Source organism: Drosophila nasuta, chromosome 2R, assembly GCF_023558535.2.
Source record: "Drosophila nasuta strain 15112-1781.00 chromosome 2R, ASM2355853v1, whole genome shotgun sequence".
NCBI classification, from domain to species: Eukaryota; Metazoa; Arthropoda; class Insecta; order Diptera; family Drosophilidae; genus Drosophila; species Drosophila nasuta.
Window position 1 is genome coordinate 19,300,233 of NC_083456.1, and position 23,651 is coordinate 19,323,883.

Below are 23,651 nucleotides of genomic sequence, written 5' to 3' on the forward strand. Positions count from 1 at the left end.
TTTTGATTGCCTTCATCTGTGACACTTTAAAATGAAACTCAAATTTAGTATTTAATTCGATTTGTCAATGATGATTGGACTTTCTTTATCACCCCCCGCATCTTGTTATGGTCTGCCACGGATAGCGGGATTGTCATTGCACTCTATAATCAATCAGCATGAATACGCTAATGAAAATCAAATCAAATGAAATCCAATAAATTTCCAAGTGGGCAACCAACTGAGGCGTGCAATGCAATAAATTGCATCAAAATTGTGTAACCAAATTGGTTGAATGGCCAATAAGTGCATTTGACGTGAATAGATAGTATTGCGTGTGTTTATCTGTGTAGTCAATGTGTCCATCTGTCTGTCTGTCCGTTAGTCTGTCTGTCCATTTGTCTGATTGTGTGTAGCGCGTGTCACTTTGGCATTTTAGTCAAACTGAAATTTATGTGTGGCCGAGTTTGCAGTGGCAAAACTTTGTCAACGCCAGCGGAAGCGGAAATGCATTTCCGAAAACCGGAAATGTACTTTCCATGCGTATTGCAAATGGCGTTTCCACCAACCCTCTCATCACCAACCATCGTCCCTCATCATACATACAAAAAAAGTTTACCAACTTCAACATTTATGAACTGTCCACCGCTGGGCAGCCCAATCTCCAGACCATGCGTTTGTAATCACTAGGGACACAGGCAGAAGTAAGTTGAGGAGGGATTGAGAAGAAAAAGACACAGAGAAAGAGATTGAGTGAGGAAACAAAGGAAGGAGGTAACTTAATAAATATGAGCATACATATGCAGAAGGCCAAGCAAGCTTTATGGCAAAAGGTTTCTCCTGTCCAAGTGGCAGACATTTTATAATTTATTTTGCTTTCCACAGCCAAAAGTGCCCGTCTGCCGTTCAGTAACTCAGACTGCCTGCAGCTGCAAGAGCTGAAAGTTGAAAATGAATATGGAAATTTGGAAAACTCTTCTCTTTGGCACACAGCTGCCTCTGTGTGTGTTTGACCACACAAATTTAGCAGGTTGTGGTATAGGAGGGCGGAGAAGTAGGATGTGGTGGCAAGGCAACCGGCGACAAAGAGCCAAGTTAAATATTCAATAAATATTTTAGAGTTGCACAATTCGGACAAACTTTAACTGGTTTGGGTCAGTTGCAAAACGAAATTCCACCGACTGCTTAATTTGTTAGCATCACGCATACGTAGTGTGTGCCCAGCTATAGTTGTTTAGTTTGCAATGAAGCGTCTTAATTAAATAGCTTGCAAAGGGTAAGCTGAACTAAATTAAAACCCCTCCGCAACACTCGCACCGCGCTTGTCGTGTGCACAATCATTTGCATATTAATTAAACCTTTTAGTCAAAAAGAAAAACAACAACGAGCAGGCAAGCCTTAAAGCCAAAAGGTCAAATACCAGCACCTCGTCTAAACCGCAAGCATTAGCTGACCAAAAGCGCCCACACATATACATACATATTCACACGCATACTAACCCACACACACACGTACACGTACACTGAGTAAGGTCGCAATTTGCTGCTAGACACCTCATTAGATTGTTGTGGAGCATACTTTTTGGGAGCGGTCATCGGACAATGCAACAACCTCAGTCAGCTTGACTGAGCGCCTCTGCCGCCACGTGGCAAAGTCACAAACTTTATCGTCGCTTCATAAGACAGCTAAGCAGCCTTTGAGCTCATAAAATTTTCAATAGAATTGTGGCTAAAAAATTTGTCGTCAACATTGTTGTGGTTTGCTGCTGCCTGAAATTTATCCGTGTCACTTAAATATCAATTTAATTTCCATAATAGGTCCCTTAAAAGCTCACGCACATTCAGACACAAAGGACGAACCAATTTATTGTTATCGGCCAACTGACAGCGCATTCTCTAGGGATTTGGTTTGTGATTGACACTTGCCTAAGAATAGCAACCGAACACGCAGCAACGGCAGGGATTGGGTGTTGTTGTTATTTTTGTGGAGGGCGGGCGCAAAAGTTTTCGTTTTTGATCAAATATTATAATAGCAGACAACAATCAAATCCAGAAAGACTTGGGCTAAGTGCAACTATTGTTAATTCTATTTGCCGAGCGCTTGGCACATGAAACTTGGAACAAAAGTGCTGTTAAAACAAACCAAACACTAAACAAACTGCGAAAGTAAACTATTTTCAGGGCACCGAACTTGAGACACTCTTCAGTGGATGAAAAGATTATTAATCGATTATAGGTTTCATACTTTTTTGCGCGCGATGCAATTGAAACTTTTTCCATTAGCAAATTCACTTAAATAGAAGATTATTGAATTTATGCTACACATGACACAAAGGACAATTACCTATCAAGCAATTCTTTAAACGTGTCGTTACTAAGTCTATTAAAGTACAAACATTGTGAAACCTCCGTAAAAGTTTTCCCTATTAAATCAATAAGATTATTACTCGACTGTAAGATTGTTTTTTACAGTAGGGAGCTAGAAAAAAGGCACTAAAGCCGATTACTTATCGAGTTACGACTTCAACTTTACCCCATGCTATTAAATGTCTGACACAGCCAAGATAGCCGCAGTAAGTGTATTAATAGCGAGAACATTTATATCCATATAGATGGTTAGATGGTTGGAAAATAGTGTGACGACGACAACGACGACGACAATAACTAAAGCTGAACGCCCATGCGTTCGTATGCACGAGTATGCAAACAAATAACAATAAAAGCAAACTTAAAAGTCCATTAAAAATGCTCGAGTGACATTGTGAAATTGGCAAACCGCGTCGAGTTAGTCACGTATCCATCGCATCATCCTCCTATCGCGCTTGCAGCTGGACTGCCAGATATTTGAGCTAGAGATGGGTGTCTGTCTGTCCATTGTCGTGCTCCGGCTGCTGCCGTTGCTGCTGCTGCGGTGGTCGTCACATCACCAAAGTCGCTAACAATAAATAGAAATCTCAATTTACGACGCGTTAGTCCTGTGCCCCATGGCAGCAGGGAGCAGGCAGCAGACACCAAGGACCAGAAGGACCCCTTCTTGCCATTGTTGTTGTCGTTGGATAGCTCGTGGCTCGTGGCTGGTGGCTTGCGTTCCCGGTTTGACTGCCTCTCTCTAATGGCATTTCTGATGGCTGCGGTTATAGTCGCCATTGCCATTGGCGTCGCATTTGACGATGATGTTGATGTTGATTGGCGATTCGCCGGCCCTTGCATGCTTGTCTCTTAGTTCCTCCGCATCATGAGTGCTTTTTTGTTTGCCCAACGCCACCATCACCACCAACAACAACAGTAACAAAAGCAACAAGGGTAACAGCAGTCGAAGTGCAAAGTGTGTCTATATTGACAGTCGCAACTTTCTGTGTTTTTTTCTCTTTGTTTTTCTCCTTCGCTCTCACTCTCTCTCTCGATCAACCAAGCAAAACCGGACAAAGCTCAGCTGCACAGACCGGAACCTTTTACGTTGAACTTAAGCCCTTTAAAAGTTTCTGACCAAACTTAGTACGTGACATAATTTGTGCTAATGTCAAATGAGTGACAGTCAACATGTCAGTTGTGGCCCTCTGTAGGTTTATCCCCTACACTAGACTACAGCAAACGAACCGAAGTATGCCAAAAAGTGCTGGCTTCCATAATGAATTACATTCCAGACGTGTGCTCTGGTTGCAGTGAAGCAGAGTTACTATGGCAACAAACTGCAACATGTTGCACAGTATTCAGTTGACCTGCAATCAAGTTTCAAGTCAAACAGAAACACCCTTTTGACCCGCTAAAGGAAGCGTTTCCCTTCAGTTTCAAAGGCGAGCTAATTACCGTGATGCAGATACGAATGAAAGTGCAGCTTATTGTGGTTTATGTTATGAGAGACGGAAATTGTGTGAGTTGATCAGCTCAGTTCAAGGGTGAAAAAAGTGTATTGGGTTTGCTGGCAATGTTTGACCATCGTTTTTTTGTTAACTAATGACGGGGATGGCCGCAGGTTAGTTGAGTCAATTGCTGGTATTAAGTGAACTGAACTCATGCTTGCTATTGTTTGGCCAAGATGAGCAGCACTTTGTATAGTCAGTCAACCATTAGGACAGCCAGCTATCCAGCCAGTGAGCCAGTCAGCGAACGAAACCCCCAAGTATACTGAGTGGATGATGTTCACTAGCCAGCTCACTTGATGTCGAGCAGAACGTAGCCTCACTCAGCCGTTGCTCCAAATGAAACCTCGGCTAATTGGTACTTGAATACAAATACTAACTCAATTGGACTCAGTGGATTGTGGCCAAGTGAGTTCTTGGGTTCCATTCTCCAACTTGGCAGTTTAATTTGGCTTTTCACTATTTACGCAGCCATTGTAATTTTGGCTTACCACCTCCCTTCATATCCTTGCCATCCAACAGGCAACAGCGCTTGCTTATCTTGTGGTTAGATTGCCGCTACTCCTGCTGCTGTTGCTGTTGCCATTTCAAGTGCCCGTCTCTCACAAGTCCTTGGTCTACTATTAACCTTTATTGTGGTTCTCGCTGTCAATAGGTTGGAGGCAGCATTTCTTATGAGGCTCGCCATAACGTGGGCCAACATGGCGTATACGCATACAAATTGTGTGTTTGCTCAATATTTCATAAAGCTCTCACGGCTTTCGGGCTTCTCTGGCTTTTGGCTTTCGCCTACGCAGAATTTACGCAAAGACGCCGCCGTCGCCCCGCTCCGGCAACAATGTGCAATTTTTCAAGTGCTTGTCGTAAAACTTTTATAAATTGCAACGTCATTCGTTCGTTACGGATTTTGGAGGTAGAGGCAAACGGAAAAATTGTGTATACGCCGAGTACTCGTGGCATCACGAAATTTACATGGCACTAAAACCAGGCACAAGACCCACTAGCAACTATTGTTACAACAAAGTTTCTTTTACAAACACAACTCACGCACATAGGCGGCACACAAGTTTCCACGGCGCTCAGTTAGATGGTTGCCTTGCTTCATTGTTGCCGCTGACTTGGACTGCTCCTGGCCTGGCTTGGCTTGGCTGCCTGGCTGTTGTTGTGGTTATTGTTAGAGAAACGCAAAAACTTTTTAATTAAATTCCCGCACCAGAAGCATCGGCCATTTTCTTTCTTTCTTATATTTTTTCAGTTTTTTAAGTTTGTGTCTTGGGGCAGTGTTTTGCTGACAAGTTTACACACAGTTGCAAGATGATATTTTTAGTTGTTAAGTTGTTAAGAGCTTGTCCAAATTGTCACATTTCGCATAGCTCAGCTCAAGAACATATAAATACAATTTCCTGTATAGTCTGCTTCCCTTTACGTGCTATTGTAACGTTTTTGTTATTGCCTTTGAGAAATCTACTTAACAGTAATGAAATTGCATACTTCAGTGGCAGCACAATTTAGCATATTTTCTTTGGTGCGTGGAATCAACAGTTGTGCTCCGTTCCGTTCCTTCGTTTGATGCAACAGGCAGCGTGTGCGTTTGCAACAGGTTTCTATTGGCTATGTGGTCTGACAAGCAGAGCTGCAATGCCTGGAGTGAGTCGGGCTTCTCTTCCACTCTGAGAACTTTCGCTGTTGTTTACATTTTTATGGTATTTCTACATATATAGTATAGTATATACACATTGCCCGGGGGTTGGCAAACATTCGACGTGCCGATGAAGCCGCAGAGGCGGTTGGTGGGCGGCACAGAAAATGCATCCCATATAACAGCGTTCGACAAGGAAATCAATTAAAAAGGCAAATGAAAATGCGAAAATACTACTTTATTGCCGACGGAATTACATATTTATACAAAGGCGTGGAGCGCGATAATAATAAGTCGCAGGTATTACATTCCGCGCGGCATTCTATCCCATTAATTAATAATTCACCAGGTTTCAGCTGGTGGCTGCCTGGCAAAGTGGCTTTTGGTTTATTTATAGCTTACGAAGGCCGCATGACTAGTTGAAAAGTTTGTGTCTGCTGACAATTACGGAAAGTGGTCAGAAGGCAGGCAGGTCTGCCAACCATCAACAATGACTGAAGCGTTGCTAAAGTTTTTGCCGGCAAACGGCAAATTGCGTGACCCGACGATGACATTTGCACCTGTCACCGAATATATGTTCTTCTCGCTACCTTTGCCACACTTTTTTCCCTCCAGACACAAACCGAACAAGCATTTGCCGTAATAGCCAAATATGTTTATTCTGAATTCTGACAGCAAAATCGTTAAGTTGCTTTTTATATATTTTCTCTTTGAGTCTGACGTATTTCTATGATCTTTTGGACTTGACTTTCATTAAAAAAGAGGTATTTCTGAAGAGCTTTTTTGCTTAATTATAGACGCCTATATTATAAATCTGCGCTATATGAGTGTATTTTGTATTCTAAATTATTTTTCCTAAAACGATTTTCATTCATTTTTTGTCGGCAAATGCTCATCTGTTCTATATTTAGAAACATTCAGTTTTATTTTTTGGTTTGTCACGGAGCAAAGTAAAATTTTAAACCGATTTCATTGAAGCCACACCAAATGTGAATAATATCCAAATTCAATATAAACGTCGAATCCGCGCGTCATAAAAAAAATCACAATTCCGCTGAATCTTGTCTCTCTTGTGTGTGGTGCGTGTTGCGGCCATGTGTGTAAGGTTGTATGATATTCAATGCAAGAAACGTGTCTGTCAGATCTCACAAATTTTGGCAAATGTCAGACAGCTTGTCAGAGAGCCGCCACCGCCACCGCCACCGCTACAGCCACCGCCAACGTGCGCATTGTGAATGGGATGTAAATCTTATGAATGAAACGACAACCAACTCAGCGGTTTACCTTCTCCTCCTCAAAACAGGATACCAACAGTCAGCAAAAGCGGAGCGAATGCATTTAGGATTTACCATTTGACAGCTGTCAATGATTTGTATACCATTTGACAGCCGAAAATTGCCACTTTATTATATGCTAGTTAGCCAATTGAATAGTTTTGCTCTCTGTTTTTTTTTTTTAGATTCTCGTTAAGCAAGCGCCTGAAGATATTTTCAGCAATTTGTTACAAATTTTATTACTTATCGTTTTCTGGGTCCAAATTAAATCATATTTCAATCTGTTTGGGTCTACGGCCATTCTCAAATTTCAATCAAAAAGCAATATTTACATTTACAATTTTGTCACAACAAAAAAACCAAAAAGAAAAAAATCAGACTGAATTTATACGTTGCCAAAGCTGTAAAGCTAATCGAAATAAATCAAAGCTGAAAAAAGATGATTAAAAAAGGTTTGATTGGAAAATGTTTTACACTTATTTTATAGGTGTTATTTATGAACAGCAATTATCATTATTCATGGGCTTGTTCATCATCACTCTCTATATCCATAAAAATATGACTCAAAAACGTTTGTTGAATATGAAGAAATCGATACTAAAGCAGTAATTCAAATAACCTTGGAGTTGCCATTTCGAGCTCTGCTCGGCAGCTGAAAAAGAATTAAACTAATATTTATCAAAGAGATGAGCGAGACGTGCTTCAAAGACGAACAAAAGCATTGCCGGCGCCAAGGCAAAGTGGCCGGAAAACACTGAAGTGAGACCCAGAAATATGAGACTTTTGCCCCAAGATGGAGATGGAGAGCTGAAGAAGGAAACAAAAGATGCGAACTGCAGCGTCACGAAAGCAGACTCAGAAAACTGACGCTGTCAAACGTCATGCGCTATGAATGGGCCATGTCCTTGTTCCTAGCTAGAGTAGGTCCTCCGAGTCGGGCAGCTTAATGTTTTATACCTGACTCAAAAGTTAGCCAACTTTATGCTAATTAGCAGCTGCTAATAAGTTAGATGCGGCCACCGAGTGTCCTAATGCGTACCATTTGCGGTCTTTGCCATATACTTTTCGAACTAAACTTTATATGGGACAATAAGAGTAACGTACATATAGCATATCTAGCATTATGCAGTCTGCCATCATCATTACGGGTGCAAAACTTTGGTGCACATTTGAAATGCTGGTGTTGAGTGCATTTTGAGCTTTCACAGCTGTTTTGTTGGCTTAGCGCCGTTGGCGCATTGTGTATTTTATTTTTTTCTTTGTAGTTGCTGCCTGAATTTATATTATAAAAAATCTTGCTTTGTGTAGCATTCGTCTAATATATGCGAAATTGCGTTCAAATGGCCAAATAAAACGACAATAAATATGGCCATTGTGCAGCACGGCTTTGCTCAACTGCTGGCTGCCTGGTGAATGGTGAACAATGCGCGCCCATAAATTACCTAAATTGAAAACCATTCTGTTCCATTTTAGGGCAACGTTTCCCACGCTTACCCCACAGTCATCTCAACAACTGGGCAGACAAACGCTCCACACTTTTATATTCATTACATTTCATATAGAAAGCCAGTTTCACAATATACACTGCAGTAATGGAATTCAGAAAAAGAGTACAATGACTTTTAGAATATAAATAACGCCTAACGATACATAAATAACTATAAAATAGAAACTAAAATATGTTACAACTTATACACAAATAAAAACCATTGGCTACAATAAAAAAGATACGTATACGTAATTAACATAATTATGAAATATTAATTATGTAATAAAGCCATTAAAAATTGCATTTAAAAAATTCGTTATATATGCAACTACAGAGTATAATATATTCGTTTAATAGCAGTTTGCCAATTCTTGGCCATTTTCTCTTTTTGCAACGTTTTTTGTTCGTTGCGCGCATAAATATGCAATAGAAACTTTTCTCACGTTTTTGATTGCATTTTTTGTGCAGCGTCATAAATATTTAATGTTTACTTTCACCAGCAACAGCATTTAAGCGTCTCCTCTCTCGAGATCTCTGCACATTTATCTTTGTAATGTATATTTAACAGAGAGAGTGAGAGAATGAACAGAAAAAAAAAATGGAATCGCTTTTATGGCTTTCCCATTTATGTGAAGTTGGCAGTTGCCACTTTTCCAGTTTGCCAGTAAAAACTGTAAACAAAGATGCCAATACAACAACAGCAGCAGCTTCAATACATAAACTCGAAACTCGTAGCTCGCTTCGGTTCGATTCGATTCGTTTCGTTTGAGTGGTGGTATCAGGCTGTAGAAGCTGAAATGCGGCAGCAATTTTCAATAAGCCACAGTCAATGCAGCTGCCACAGAGCACACTCAATGGTGTGCATCAAATTGACGTCATTATGAGTAAGATGATTGCTTTCTGGTTGGGCACGGTGGCCAAAAACCACAGGATGCACTTCATTAACTTAATTAAAAATCCTTGTGGCAGCACAGTAGTAGCAAATAGTCATCTTCATCATGACCAGCATCAGTATCATCATTATTATGATGTGTAGTAAGAGTATCATCATCATTTTCAACAGTAGCAGCAACATCAGCATTCTCATTGTCGCGGTTTATTCATGTTGAGTCGAGTCGCGAGTATGTCGAGTGTGTGAATTGTAAGCGCAAGAACCGCAAAGCGAGTCACTTCCAGCTGAGTTCCCATACAAGTATGTAGAGTCCTGCATGAAGTTGCCAGAAGCTGTCTTCTTCTTTTTCTGCGTCTGTTTCTGCTGAGTGTCGTTCTGTGGGAGTGGCACACTCGTCGCCTGGCCACATTCATAACGCTCATGTTGCATGCTGCCCCGCCACGACCGCTGTCATAGTGCTGTCTCACACGAAGCGTAAACTCAATTAAAAACTGTCGAGTAGTTTGCCGACACACCGCACACTCACCCGATGACAGAGGTTGATTATCCTTATCCAGTGCCTGGCTCCGTTACACATCCTGGCACACAATTCGCTTAGTTCGCTGCTGCGTGCAAAATGCATTTGTTTGTTCTATTTTCTTTGCTTCTTTTTTTTGTATGTTTTTGTTTCTCCCTCTATTTTTTGCTATCTTAACACTCACCCGCATTCCCGCAAAATAAAGCATTTGCAGCAGCCTTTTCACCATTGAGAATGCAGTCTGCGGCTTGTGCATTTTTATGCAAAACTCATGGACGCTATTATTATTATAATTTGTAGAGTTTCTTTATCCTATTCCAAAGGTACTTTTAGATTAGCTGTACACAGTTTCTAAAAGTAGGATTGCGACTTATTTTCTTATCTGTTGACAACTAGTCTGAAAGCAATTTGCTCGGTACACTGTGCCAAATTAATGTCTATATGTGCTGAAGGCAACAATTAAACTTTAAAATTGCCATTAAATCAAATATTAATGTGATAGATAGAAAAGACAGAGAATAATTAATATTCAATCATATTAAATGAATAATGTTTGACATCAACAAGCAAATAAACAATCAAAGCCAACCGCAATCTATTTAATTATATAGAGGAAAAATCAATTTAAATTATAGCCATAGAAACACGAATACGTCGGCCTTCTACTTCCAATTGCCTGCAGTAATCTATCGTCTAGACTGATAATGGTAAGTCCACAGCAAGGACATATGTAAATCCCAGATAATTGCTTAATGTTGTTGAGCTCTCTCTCTCTCTGCTGTTGCCTTCCGGTGGCAAATGCGGGGTGCATAGACAACAATCTCTGTAAATTGAGAGATTGTTTATTGAGGCGGTTGTAATGCGAGCAATAGAACATGCTGATGTGCAGCTGACAGTTGTTGCTCCAATTGCTGCAGTTGTTGACAGTCAGTCGAAGGGAGCCATTTTTGTTGAGTGCAGCATGCCTTACACACACATTGCGAAATTCTCTGCTCTCCTCTTTCGCATTCTGGTTGGGTGCTTCGATGCATATCCTATGCCTACAATGTCTCAAATGCGGCAAAGCGTGACGTTGACGAAGCGCATGCAACAGCTCAACTTTGAGCGACGAGGGAAAGCACAGTTGTATGTGTGTGTGTGGCCCAGTGAGCGGTGACATGGTGGTTTGACGTTGCTGCAGTTGCAACAGTTCAGTTCAGTTGTTGTTTCTAATGTTGTTGTCCCTTGCAAATTTGTTGCTGACAATTTCTTGTTAACGCTGTTCATGCTGTGGTTGCACTCTCCATGCGTTCTCCACACTCTTTCTCGTTCTCTCCCCGTGTGTATGTGTGCGTTCTAGTCGATAAATTTTCAATTTTGCAACATACACAAGTTTCGCAGTGTTTGTGTGTTTCTACGCTTGTGTTGCCTTTAACATTTCCGCATTTTAGCCACACTTCAGCACAGCACAACATGGCGTATGATTGATGCCGTCTGCAGACTTTTCCCTGCTGCTAAACACACACGCACATAACGACGGCAGACAACTTATTATATTAACATAAAAAACAAAATTTTCCTGCCTAAGTGTGTGTGAAGAGAAAACGCCAAGGTGCGAAAGAGACAGAGACTGAGAAAGCAAGCTAAGACGCAAGGTGGGCGTGAGCTTTTATGCTAAAATATTATCTTGGGGAGTGCTCGTCGTCGTCGTCGTCGTAGGTGTCGAGTGTGTGTCAGCGTATGAGATGTATGCGAATGTGGCTAAATTTCATTATATGACGAGTTTCTTTAATTGTGCGTCTTACTCTTCCATTGCAGCTTACAGTCTTAGCATTGAAGGCGACGAAAGCAGCCAGACAGGAGAAAGGAGAAGAAAAGCAGGTGAGCTAATGCTCATTATTTCTTGTTTTTATAAATCCTTTATTTTAAATTTTTACATTTGCTAAGTAGACGCAAATTAAGTTAAACATTCTTATAACTCAGCTTAGCTAATTAAATGAACATTGTCGAAGATTGCGCTTTTGATAAGCAAACTTCATTTACGCCTTATGATTACAAATCATAAACTTGGAAAAATGCTGCAAGTTTGTGTGTATTAAGTGAAATAGTTGCGAGACGAGTAACAATTCAATTAGCAGTGTGAATTTTGCTTGACACATAAAACAGATTTTATGACTCACTCCTCCATCTTATCGTGTCCAACAATGCACTGAGGACACTCACATAAAATCCTGCAAGTTTATTGAGTGAAAAATTGTTGGCAACAAAAAATTCACTATTTGTGTGTGCAGCTGCATCTGCAGATATTGCATAATGCCAGATTGTGTATGTGCGCGAGCAACAAAAGGAGCTCAGCATTCAAGGAAATGGCTGAACATGGTGACAGCAAGGACTTGGCAATCGATGAGAGACTGAAGACTGAACACTGAGCCAGCGATGTCAATGCTGAAAGACATTGCACATAATGATGCTGTGCTTGTTTCCTTGACTGCTGTCGTGCTTGATAAGAAATGACTTCTCTATTGATATTGTTCACAATCAGTTTAATTTAAATTTATTTTTATACGCAACAAAGTTAACAATGCTTTCCACTTACGCTTACTGAATTTGTTGTGTTTTCCAAAGCAATGCCGTAAGTCATATATTTTCATGTTGTCGCAACGCATATTAGTAATGATTTAGATGCGTATAAAAATCAGTGCTAAAATATTTTTGGGCCGCATAAAACATGAGATCTGTCTCTAGCTTGAGCATGGTAAATTAACATTTATGCTTTTGGCTATCAACAAAGAAGCAAACATAAATTTCTAATAAAAGCACAAGTGGAAATCATCAGCACAATCGCGATTCCTTAGCTTTTCCACAAAGTCGCCATCATAAATAATCACATAAAATAGGAAAGCATGTTATTGGTGAAAGTGCTGAACGGAAAAATACTCTGTACTTCATAAAAAGCGGAAAATTAGAAGCCTCTTTCACGGGGAAATGCTATTACTATAAAGGTAGAAATATAAAGATTATTATAACTTTGAAATATCAGTGCTTATTAACTGCGCGTTTACAACTGAAATATAATGTACTTTTTCTTTTTAATTCTATTCGAGATCTGCAAGTAAATACATTTTAGTAAGTCACATGTGATTGTACTCTCTTCTCACTTGTTATTACAGGGTAAGGTAAACAACATACTGAATATGGCAGCATTTGCCTCTACTCCTGGCGTCCTTGCAAAGGAAACGCAAATGCGTATGTGTAAATACATTTTTTCCTCGTTGGCAGGAAGCTACCAAACTGTACCCGCAATTTATGTAAAATTTAATGCTTTATTACAACACACACGCACTGACGGGACGCCCACACACTCACACACGTCAGGAGACACACACGCACACACACGGAGACAGACATATGCAAATCATATCAGTCATACGCATACGCAACGCATTATCAAAAATGAAACACCAATGAAAATGTCAGGCAAGAAACAAACACAGCAACAAAGATAACAGTAAAGATAAGCAATTTCCTCGTTTCCAAATGTTTTCACCGTTAGGCGTCTCTCTACACATGTTTTGTACACAAATTTTATTATTCACACAAATTCAGCACGCATACAAAGACAAGCACACAAATGCTCGCATATGTCACTCTGCAGGCATTTTAAACCTGAACTTGTGTTACACTGTCGAACAACGCAGCGTTACAACTGTGCAAACTAGAATATTAATAAGTCTCTGGCTGTTCATGCAAATTGTTGAATATAATAATAATATATTATATATTCCAAACTATTTTCAACTTTAGAGCAATCTCATTGTGCATTAAAAAACTTTAAATTTCAAAATTCACTTAAGAACTTTCATACATTTCGGAGTAAACATAATATAAACATTTCTTATATATTTCTTCATCCATCATTATTCTCTTTCTTTCTTAAAAGTCATTTGAACTTTTAGAAGTACAAATTGTTGCACTCAAAGTTGTCACCTGGTTAGCTAGTGTAAGTGAGCTGGCATTAATATATGATTCAAAATCAACGTATTCATTATTTAAAGCCGTGTGCCAACAAGCAAACAAAATAAACCAGCAGCTGCTTGACACATAAACATCAAGTGCGCAACACGCCCTCAACGTAAAAAAAAAATATAAAATAAAAAAAAAAGTTTAAAAAGAAGCGAATTCGACAGCATTTCGTCGAAGGGCAATGGTAGCTTGGTGGCTGGAGCTGTCAAGCAAACTGCTGGCAAAAAGAGCCCCAACGTCGACAGTGGCAATTTAAAATTGCTGGCTTTTTAACTCGCATCCATTTACAGCAATTTTGCGTGATCCTCGTGCCTAACTCCCTCCACCGAAAAAACGGTAATGCCAGCACAGCCTACAATTTGCCCTCATGTGTATCTGTGTGTCTTGTCCCTCGTGTGACGTGTCAGATTGAAATTACATCAGGCACTTTCCAAATGGCGAGCTGGCGAACGAGACGAGAAATGTTCCAAGGATAACGAATAACATAAATAAGCAACATGCCAAAAAATTGAAAAAAGGTTGCCGACATGTTAAAGAAATCAAATTTGATGACTCAATAATTGAAATACGCGCACGAGCATACGAAATGAGCTCAAAAAAAAGAGAAAAAGGAAAAAATCGCAGAGCACACTGCCTACAAATATTGCGTATACGTCGTGTTGTCTGCCGTGATATCTGCCGCTGTGATTTCGGGTATTGCTTAATTGACATGATAGTTTTGGCCTCTCAACGGATCCGAAAACAGTTTTTCAACTCGACTTTCTGCTGCTGCAGTGTGGCCTTATCTTTGCAACCCCCGCCCCTTTCTCTGTCCCATGGGTTGATTGCTTATTTCATGCATTTTGCACTGCAACCACAAATCCGCGCCATTTTAAAAAGCTTTTTACAGCAAAATGGCGGGAGAAAAAAAAAATAGCGACAAAAGTTTAATGTGTTGCATGAAAAGGCGAAGCGTTGTGGTCCAAAGTGAGCGCAATGCGCAGCAGACCATGAACCAAGCCAACCAACCAACTGCATTGCATTCTTCTCTCTTCCCTGGCTTGGTGTTTTTTCCCTTCAAGGGGATTTTGTGTTGTTGAAACAATTGCTTGGCATATCGGGAAAAATTAAGTTTACGCTTGCTGCGTTTATACTCAGTTGATGGCATTTTTTTGCCATTACTTAAAACGCAGCTGCAAACAGCATGAGATACGCTAAGCTTATGTACTCACTTGGCTTTAAGTCAAGTGCAGTGCAATTTATTGTCCAGTGAACAGCCACGCTTTAATTTTACTATTTTCCAAGACATAAGCTTGGTTATTTGACGCTTTGTGTTTATTATTAGTATGTGGCTTTAATTAAATGAGTAAAATATGCAGCAATTTGCCATGGCATTCGCACATAATCACAACATAAATAGCTCTTACAGTTAAATTTGATTACTATGGTTTCAGTCTCGAGAAATTAAATTCAAGTTGCAATTTCAACAGACAGCAACAAAGCTCATCATAACAATTTGATGGCATCGAAGTTCTATAAATGGGATATATAAAAGAAAGTTTCAGTAGTTTGTCCTTGAGCTTTGCCCAATTTATTCGTGTTGCTTTAGCAAAGTTTAAGCTTACTGTCCTGCACTTAGCTTGCGCCAACAAATAGTTTACAAACCAATAACAGAACTTGTCTTCTCTGCTTCGCGCTGTCTGCAGCAAAAGCCACAGCCGCATTCAGTTTTTCGAATAAACTGCAAGTCGCAACTGGTAACTGTACTTATTTAGCTGAAGCAAGGAGGACCTTCTTTCTTCGTCCTCACAGCATTTCGCTGCATTTGCTCCGCTTGCTGCTGCGTGTTTTCCAGCCGTAAAGAACGCTGCGAGTACGGAAAAACTTTTGAAGCGACTGCGGCAAGCCCCAAGACGATGCCGCGGCATGGGGTTTTAGAGAAAACCAGGGAAAACTACTAAATATTTGAAAAGTTCTGCAGAGCCAAAGCCGAGGTTGCTACCCAAAATGTCAAACAGTGTAAGACTTGTGGTAAATTACACAGAGGGCGTGGTCGACAAGCCAAATGTTGAGACATTCAGGTAAAAGCGTCAGGCCAAAAAAAATATATATAGCTCATACGCCGCCGCCTTTGTCGCCACAGCTGAAAACGTGAAAAACCAAATTATTTATGACCTACTGGAGACGCCTTATGAGCTTTAAGTCTTAGAGCAGGTTTTGTTTACCCAACGAAGAAATTAAATAATCATTTCGAGCTACATTTGAAACGCATAATTAAATTAAATTATTTATGTGCTGCTCCTCTGACAGTCGGAGCAAAGCACATCCAAAATGAAAGTCAACAATTTGGGGGACAGGACTTACGAGCTGTCCACAAACGCTTAAAGCGGCTTACAGTTTGTTTGTTGACCAAATAATTGCACCATTTTGCTGGCTTGTCGGCCAAAACATTCTGTCTGCCCCAGTGATACTCCCTGCTCGTCTCTGGCAGTTCCTAGTTGATTAGCATAATCAACTAGCAAAATTATTCTAGCGAATATTATAGTGCAATTTACCATCAGAGTGTGCTATGTGTTTAGCTACTGAACCGCAGCATCAACTCTATTCATATGATTTCAATTTAGTTTCCCTGCTGCCACATGCAAACAAGAGCCAAAACAAATTGTTGGCATAATCTCTCTGATATTAAAAATTATCTGGAAATTATTTAAAAACAACAGATAATAATTACACCTTCAGCCAAAACAAATAAATAAATAGATATTTGTGTGTGTGCGTTTTATTATCATATCAAAACACATGCACAATTTGCTTTCCAATTTTCCTGCATCGTAATTTTGTTTTTCAATACGCTAACCGCAAATATTTTGCACTGCTGCGGAGGCTTTTTATTTATAAACGAATTTTTAAATTCAATTACATTAATTGCAGCCATGAAACTTTAATATAGACAATTGATTGCAAATAATTAAATCTACCATTGCAATTTAACGTTTTCATTATTTTATTAATTTTTTTTATATTAAAAAGAGCATTTTTAAGTCGATCAAATTCATTTCAAATCATTTTGTGTGGTTGTTTAGTTATTTTTAGTAACTACATCAATATTTGTTTAGTTTAATTGAAATATTCCCTCTGTACGCTGAGTCTCCCTTCAGCGGAATTATTTTCAATTCACCTGAAATGCTTTTATAGCATTTCTATTTGGCCACGTTTGCTGGTTGCCAGGCACTTGTCTAATGTGAATTTAAAAATCCTGGCACAATGACATGCTCAGCATTTGCTTCACCCCTAACGACCAGATGGGTAGTTTTCAGACTGTTTAAAAGGGCGCCAGCTGCAGGTGTGACACCGACACCGACATCGACATCGACTTCGACATTCAGCAGCCACCATTGGCATCGTCTGGACGTCTAGACGCGCATTTGAGCGTCGTCATGTTGCTCAATTGCCATTTGTAGACTTTAATAAATTTGAAGGAGACACGTGAGGCTAAATGTTTTCTTCATTTTCTTCGCTTATTTTTTCACAGCCACTTGCCACAATTGGTGGCACGGCGTGGCAATGGTAATGGAATTCAATTAAGACCAGAATGTATAAATTGTATTTTGGCTCGCGGTTTTTCTCCGACCTCCATGTCGGCAATTGACCACACAAAAGGGCGACAATCATCAAATTTACAAGCGCAGAACGGAAGTTTCGTACCAGAGGCCACATACAAACAACAAAGCGATGTTCGCTGCCATTTTGGCTGCTCTTTGTTTATTTGCCACGCATTTTCAAGTGCTTTAATGCCAAGGGCAAGGGACTCGAACCGACCCGCGATCGCGGTCATAGTCGCAGCTAGCGTTTTAAGGCCGTTGGGACAAACAAGGCAAACAATTCAATAATGAGAAGAAGTATAAGAATTAATACAAAGGGAAGCAGCATCGAGTGCGGTCGCCTTCTGCTTCACTTGCTTTATATGCGCTCAAGACGTGCGAACGAAAATGAATGAACGATGAGGCAAACGACGACGACGACGATGATGGCGATGATGATGATTATGATGATAAACGGCATAAAAGGCCATATAAAACATCTGCTTATAGCCGGTAGGGTCTTTGAAATTCATGTGGTCCCTGAATTTCTTTCTCTTTGCTACGTATTGTTTTAAATTTCCCTGGAAATTGAAACAACTGTGACCACCAGCTGGGCAACATAGGGCGAAAAGTCTGAGCAGCATGAGTTTAAGCCAGACAAAGAAAATCTTCAACAATAGACAATAAAGCATAGAAAGCTAAAAGCATATACATATATATATATTTTAAAGCATTCACCAAACTAATGAAATAAAATCTTGTACTCTCTCTTTGCAGCAGCACGACAATCACAGTGGAGCAGAGCGGTTTCAAGTAACACTCGAACGGATTCAACACACAGATTTAGCTACCTGGCAGTCAATCTACCTAACTATTTATTGCTTCGTTAGCAGCTGTTTAAAATACACTAAACAAAATAATCTTAAAGATCAACGGCATAAACGGCAACTGAAGCTGCAGCAGCAATAACAACAACAACAACAACAATAATCGCCCGAGAGCACAAAACATTTATTAGGCTGGCCGCAAATAGAGCTTTATTAAGCATACGCTCCGTTAGCCTGCGGCAGACAGACGGAGGAAGGAGGGACTGTCAGTGGGAGGACGGACTCACATCAAATTAGTAATCAAGCGTCACAAAAGCAACGCCGACGGGGGCGCACACAGTTCACGCCGTAAGCCGAAGCTGAGCCGGACTGAGCCCGGCTGGGCAAACCAGAAGCAAACGCAAGGTGGCGACGAGGCAGACAGGCGGGGCTGGAAAGCAAGCAAGCAGGCCTGGCAAGGCAGACAAACTAATAAGACGACTTTATTTTTATTGAAATTATGATTAATGACAGGAATATTGCACGACAGCGATGTGGAATCAACGCGCTTTAAGCATTGCAACGAATTAAGGGCACACAAAGCCCATGATAATCATCGAGCTGTGCTGCTAATAATGATGTTTGCCGATGATGATATGATTCTGCGATGGCACAATTTCTGATGCGATTATCATTCCATCTTAACAGAGCCATGGAACACGCAGTTGCCACGCTGCCGCTGCCGTTCGAAATGATTGCGATGAAGTTGATCAAAGGCAGGTCAGTGGGTGTCATTGCTGTCGCCGCTGTGCCACTGCCGCATGACTGCCAAGCCAATTGAAAGTCACACACATTACACATACGACACGTTGCACAAAGCAAAAAGAGTATAAGTTAAGAAAGAAGTAATTGATAAGCAAAAGTGTATTATCAAAAGCAAAGCAATTGACAATTTGATGGCTTCAACCGGGCAAGATTGCGCAGCAGCCGCAGCCCGCAAACGACGCCATCAGACATCAGCAGCATCAGCAGCAACAGCAACACAGAACTGCAACAGCAACAACAGCAATAAACTGATCTCCACTGCAACCCTAACGCTGTTCATCCTCACCCTCAGCAGCTGGATAGCCTACGCGACGGCTGCAGTCACAACAACAACAACAACAACAACAGCAACAGCTGCCACAGCCTCCGTAGCAACAACTGCAGCAACCACAGCAGCAACAGCATCGATAGCAACTACGACGACGATCACGATAATCACGGCACAAACTGCGACCAGAAGTGGCGGCGATTTGGCTGAGGACTTTAACAGCAGCAGCGCCTTTTTGGGCGCCATCGCTGCCGCTGGCGGTGCCACCGCAGCTGTCAACAGCAGCCCCATTGCCATTGTCAGCTATCAGGGCATTACGAGCAGCACGCCCAATGGCAGCAGCACTGTGGTCTCCATGTCCGATACGCCACGACTGCTCGACGAGCTATCGACGGACGAGGAATTCGAGCTGCCGGCGTTGCAGTCCGTTATTGTGAGCATCATACTGCTGATTGTCATCCTGGGCACAGTGGTTGGCAATGTGCTTGTCTGCATCGCTGTGTGCATGGTACGAAAACTGCGACGACCCTGCAATTATCTGCTCGTGTCGCTGGCGTTATCCGATCTCTGTGTGGCGCTTCTAGTCATGCCGATGGCGTTGCTCTACGAGGTGCTCGAACGCTGGAGCTTTGGCACACTGCTCTGCGACATTTGGGTGTCGTTCGATGTGCTCTGCTGCACCGCCTCCATACTGAATCTGTGCGCCATCTCGGTGGACAGATATCTGGCCATCACAAAGCCACTCGAGTACGGTGTGAAGCGAACCCCGCGTCGCATGATGCTGTGTGTGGGCATTGTTTGGTTGGCAGCCGCCTGTATCTCGTTGCCACCGCTACTGATACTGGGCAACGAGCATGAGGATGAGGATGGCCAGCCCATATGCACGGTGTGCCAAAACTTTGCATATCAAATCTATGCCACGCTGGGCTCCTTCTACATACCACTGTCCGTGATGCTGTTCGTCTACTATCAGATATTTCGTGCCGCCCGTCGCATTGTGCTGGAGGAGAAGCGTGCCCAAACCCATCTGCAACAGGCACTCAATGGCACCGGCTCGCCACAAACGGCGACAGCTCCCACTCTGGGTCACACGGATCTGGGCAGCGGCAACGGTGCTGGCCATCATGGCCATCGACACAGCAGCGTGGGCAACACATCGCTCACCTACTCGACGTGTGGCGGCCTCAGCACCAGCGGAGGCGGCGGTGGCGGTGTGGTGGGCATACCGCATGGCCATCATGGCAGCGGCGGGGGCGTGAGTGGCTCCACAGGACTCTTGGGTTCGCCGCATCACAAGAAGCTGCGCTTTCAACTGGCCAAAGAGAAGAAGGCGTCCACCACACTGGGTATCATAATGTCCGCATTCACCATCTGTTGGCTGCCCTTCTTCATACTCGCACTGATCCGGCCATTTGAGACGATGCATGTGCCGCCCTCGCTGTCGTCGCTGTTCTTGTGGCTGGGCTATGCCAACTCGCTGCTGAATCCCATCATATATGCGACGTTAAATCGCGATTTTCGCAAACCCTTCCAGGAGATACTCTTCTTCCGCTGCTCCAGTCTCAACAGCATGATGCGTGAGAATTACTATCAGGATCAGTATGGCGAGCCGCCGTCGCAGCGTGTCATGCTTGGCGATGAACGACATGGCGCCCGGGAGAGCTTTCTGTGAACTTGAATGGATCCTTGACTCACCTGCATCTGCATCTCTATCGATTGGAGCATCCCAAAACACATACACACACACACATCCCCCTCTCACACATAGTCACGCCAATGAGTATTTTTTGAATGTAGTAGTGTTGCAAGCGCATGCTGCAAATCCATATGATACGATATGATATATGATATGATACTATATATATGTAGACGACTTCTCTAAGTGTAAAACTAAACGTTGTAATTTTTAAATGTAGCGCTAAGCAATGAAGTGGGCCGAAGCTAAGGGAACCCCAACTCCTTACTCTCCCACACAACACACTCACACACCCACCCAAGCAAAGCAAAACACACACACACACACACACAATACAATACATAGAAAGACGGTTGTAATAATACTGTAAATCCAGGACAGGTTTTCACGGTTCCTTTCCGATCACAATCACAATCGATATCGAATCTATTGAGCCCATTGCGAGCGCAGTTCATTTGCGATACTCAAAACTGAGCCAAAAACTACAATTAAATAACAAAAATTAAAGAAAAAACAAACAAAAAAAAAAACGTTAAGGACATTGTGTCACCTAATTTACATATGCAAATACATATACATCTACATATATGTATGTGTACAATAAATATATAGATCTTAAAGCATGACAAAAGCAAATGGAAGGGTCCTCAACCCATCGAACTGTAAATAAGCGCTATAAACCAAAGCTAAGATATGTATGCAGCTCGAAACTGTCTCAAAAATAAAAAGGAAAAAATAAAAAACGTATATTTATTATACTCGTATGGCTAAGGCTACAGCTAAAGCTCAAGTCTAATACAACTTATGTATGGATGTATTTATTAAAAACAAAAGAACTACAAAAATGAACACAAAACCAATTAAGAAACTTTCTGCATTATTAATTTTTGTATTTTGTATTGGTTTTTTTTTATTGTATTTGTATAAAAGTCACGCCTCTCTGTGATACCAAACATTAAGCATTAATTTTATGTTTAGAACAACAAAAACAAACTACATTAATATACATATAATGCTAAAAATAACTAATTACTATTAACTATATGTAGTAAATACGAGTACTACCTAAATATACATACATACATGCATATATATACACTTATATATATAAATATCTATATATATATTTATAGATATACGTCTAGTCTATTAAGTTTACTAAGTGTGCGTGTTTTTAATGTACGTATGTCTAACGGTTAAGTACATGATATTCAAAAAACAAATAAGCTGAGTTACATATGAATGTGTAATTTAATGTTGAACAAAACCGGAGATAAATAACTAAAATTAATCCCCTCATCCCTTCACCTTCCCCTTCCAACAAATAAAGTCCCCCACTATCCCTAAAACAACTGAAAAACAAAAACTAAGCAAATAAATAAACAAAGAAAAGAGCATGACAAACTAAGCGCATCTAATGCTATGCAACATAGAACTAAAGTTCAGTAAGAAAACCAAATATGGAAAAAGATATACAAACAAAACAAAAGCAAACGAAAAAGTAAAAAACTACAAAAAAAAAAGAATGAATGAAATATATAGATAAAAACTCAACCGAGAGTGAAGCTTACAAACTGTAAACGGTAAACTGTAAACTGCATTTGAATTCTGTTTCCCACAGCTGCAAGTGCAAGTGTAAAATGAAAATACACACACTCACATACAAACATCAAAAAAAGAGCAGAAATTAAAGCATAAAATAAAAGGCAAACATATAAATGTAATCCCAAAATGTTTTCTTCATTATGTACTCGTGTATTCACCGGCTTCCACATCATCAGCCACCGCTTCTCCCTCGACTTAACTGTCAAGTGCAACAAATTATCTCATCATCGTCATGTGCAACTTTTGCTAACTTTTATCAAAATTATGCATTCCATATAACAGGCTAAGCTTGTACAGGAAAATTCCTGTAGCAAGTTTTTTAAGCACTTAATTCTTGGCATGTCCCTTAACATAGTTGTTGTTATTGCTTGCTTGCCATGTGGCTGGTGTTGAGTTGGTAAACTTAGAGGAGCTTTGACATTACCACGAACACTGTTGAGTTTAATTATAGTTGATCTTTGAGTATCTGCTCATCAGCTTACAAAAAAGCTGTTAAAGTGCAAATTCTTGTGCGTCAGCACCCTAAAGCTACTTAGTTTTATATGGGAAGGGTAAAAAAAAGAGAAGCTATAGTTCATTATGCTGAGTATTTAGAGGATATCTTCTACTGAATCGTAAAAAGCAAATGCTGAAGTGCTGCAGCTTTTGCGTGTCACATAGCTATCCAGATGTCAGCGCATAGTTTCACAGACTCGAAAGTTAAGAAAACCAAAATGCATTTGCAAATATATGGCGTCTATTTGTTAGCAAGGCTGACAAGTTGAGCGAACGTGCAAAACTGCAGCGGAAACGGAAGCGCAACTAAGTGAAACATGGTGAAAAATATTTAAAGGCAAACACGAATAACAAATACACGTAGTTGGACCAAAGCAAACACCAACACACAAACACACACACACATCTAACACCCACACAGCATGCAAATACGTGTACATATGTTCCCATGTTTGCAAGTGTGTATCGCAGTAAGTATCGCAGCTTTGTTTGCGTGTATGTGTCTTGTGTATATCACATCTGTGTAAACTGCCAGCTAAGTTAAGAGCGAGTGGGGCTGAGATTCTTTCGTGTATGTAGTACACACACACACAATATTTTTCGATGGTTGCAGCTGTAGCCTGGAGTAGATGGAGCCGCCTTCTAAAAGGGTATGACAATGACAAAGTGATCTTCCGGCGCCGGTTCCAAACTCCTGTCGTCTACCCATTGCTGCTCCCTCTACTTGTAAGCTGCTGTTGCTGCT

The 23,651-nt window shown here is 40.9% G+C and overlaps 2 protein-coding genes across 4 annotated transcripts in view; one reads left to right on the forward strand and one right to left on the reverse strand.

Moving 5' to 3' along the window:
• The window catches only part of LOC132785695 (5-hydroxytryptamine receptor 1), a 54,180-nt gene extending 31,964 nt beyond the window's left edge, over positions 1–22,216 (forward strand). The window contains exons 3-4 of one of the 3 annotated variants that reach the window (XM_060791905.1): positions 11,447–11,509; positions 17,989–22,216. In XM_060791905.1, coding sequence (XP_060647888.1) covers positions 18,974–20,782 — 1,809 coding nt within the window. In that variant the 5' untranslated portion in view covers positions 11,447–11,509; positions 17,989–18,973 and the 3' untranslated portion in view covers positions 20,783–22,216. The remainder of the gene's footprint in view (positions 1–11,446; positions 11,510–17,988) is intronic. The other 2 variants (XM_060791907.1, XM_060791906.1) reach the window with 2 other exon arrangements.
• The window catches only part of LOC132786035 (serine/threonine-protein phosphatase 2B catalytic subunit 1), a 111,510-nt gene that overhangs the window by 63,907 nt on the left and 23,952 nt on the right, over positions 1–23,651 (reverse strand). The gene's annotated exons all lie outside the window — the stretch shown is intronic.